This window comes from Condylura cristata, unplaced genomic scaffold (assembly GCF_000260355.1).
Source record: "Condylura cristata isolate star-nosed mole 26May11 unplaced genomic scaffold, ConCri1.0 scaffold00084, whole genome shotgun sequence".
NCBI lineage: Eukaryota > Metazoa > Chordata > Mammalia > Eulipotyphla > Talpidae > Condylura > Condylura cristata.
The window spans coordinates 92,362-93,356 of NW_004567185.1; the positions used below are offsets into that span (position 1 = coordinate 92,362).

Genomic DNA, 995 nt, shown 5'->3' on the forward strand with positions numbered 1-995 from the left:
TGCTTGATGTGCCCAGGACGGGTGATGGGCAGCAGGGCCTCCCCGCCGGCCACCCTGTGTCAGGGCCATCTGGGCCCGGAGGGCTCGTGGCCACGCCCACGTGCTGCCCGTGGCCTCCCTCTCTCAGGGCTGTCGTGGCACCGACGCGGGTGGCGTCGGGGGCGCGGGGGGGGGGCCGGGCGCCGCCTCTGCTCCCGCTCACTCTGCCCGGCGGCAGCTCTCTGTCCTTTCCGGGCTTCCGGGCTCCACACTTGCGGAAATCCGCGGCCCTGGTGTCTGAGCCTCAGCGGGGCCGCCAGGGCGCCCGGGGCCGCCGAGGTTTCCTGGGACGGTGGTTTGGAGGGGCCAAGCCCCGGCCCAGCGCCCGCGAGGGCCCCAAGGCGCCCCACCCACTGGGTCCCCGCCGGCGGGCGGAAGCGGCCCAGGAGGGCGCCACGGGCAGCAGGAGGGAGGACAGTGGCCCGGCCCGTGCGGGCAGGGTGATTTTGCAGCAACAAGTGGAACAGAAAGGAAACGGGGAGGCCTGCGGGCGCGGAAGCCGCTGGGGGGGGCCTGCGGGCGCGGAAGCCGCTCTGGACGCCCTGGGGCTGGCCGAAGGCCGCGATGCTCCGGGAGCGGCTGGGAGCCGTCAGCGACACTGGTGTGCTCAGGCTTCCCGAGGTGGGCGTGGCCTGCGGGGCAGCGTGCGTGGGCCTCCTCGCGCAGCTCCGCGGCCAGCCGGTGACCTGCTCACTCCTGTGAAGCAAAACAAGCCTGGAGACACGTGAGCTGCTGGGGCAGCCGGGGGTGTGGGCAGGCGTCCGTGTCCCTCGCGCCGCCGTCTGTCTGCCGCAGGCTGGTGCCGCCTGACCGGTCCGGCCGTGCCCTGTGCGCTGACCCTGCGGTGCGCAAGAAGCTGCTTCACCCCGTCCGCATTTTGTGTTGTTGCTGGCCTTGACTTGGCCCTTGCTCCGCTTTCTGCGTCTGAGGCAGGCTCAGAGGGGCGTGGTGACCGC

The 995-nt window shown here is 73.2% G+C and overlaps 1 protein-coding gene across 1 annotated transcript in view; it reads left to right on the forward strand.

Annotated features, from left to right (window-relative positions):
* The first annotated feature begins 603 nt into the window (after positions 1–603).
* CLN8 (ceroid-lipofuscinosis, neuronal 8) overlaps positions 604–995 on the forward strand; it is a 72,952-nt gene continuing 72,560 nt past the window's right edge. The window contains exon 1 of the mRNA XM_012734874.1: positions 604–720. Coding sequence (XP_012590328.1) covers positions 604–720 — 117 coding nt within the window. The remainder of the gene's footprint in view (positions 721–995) is intronic.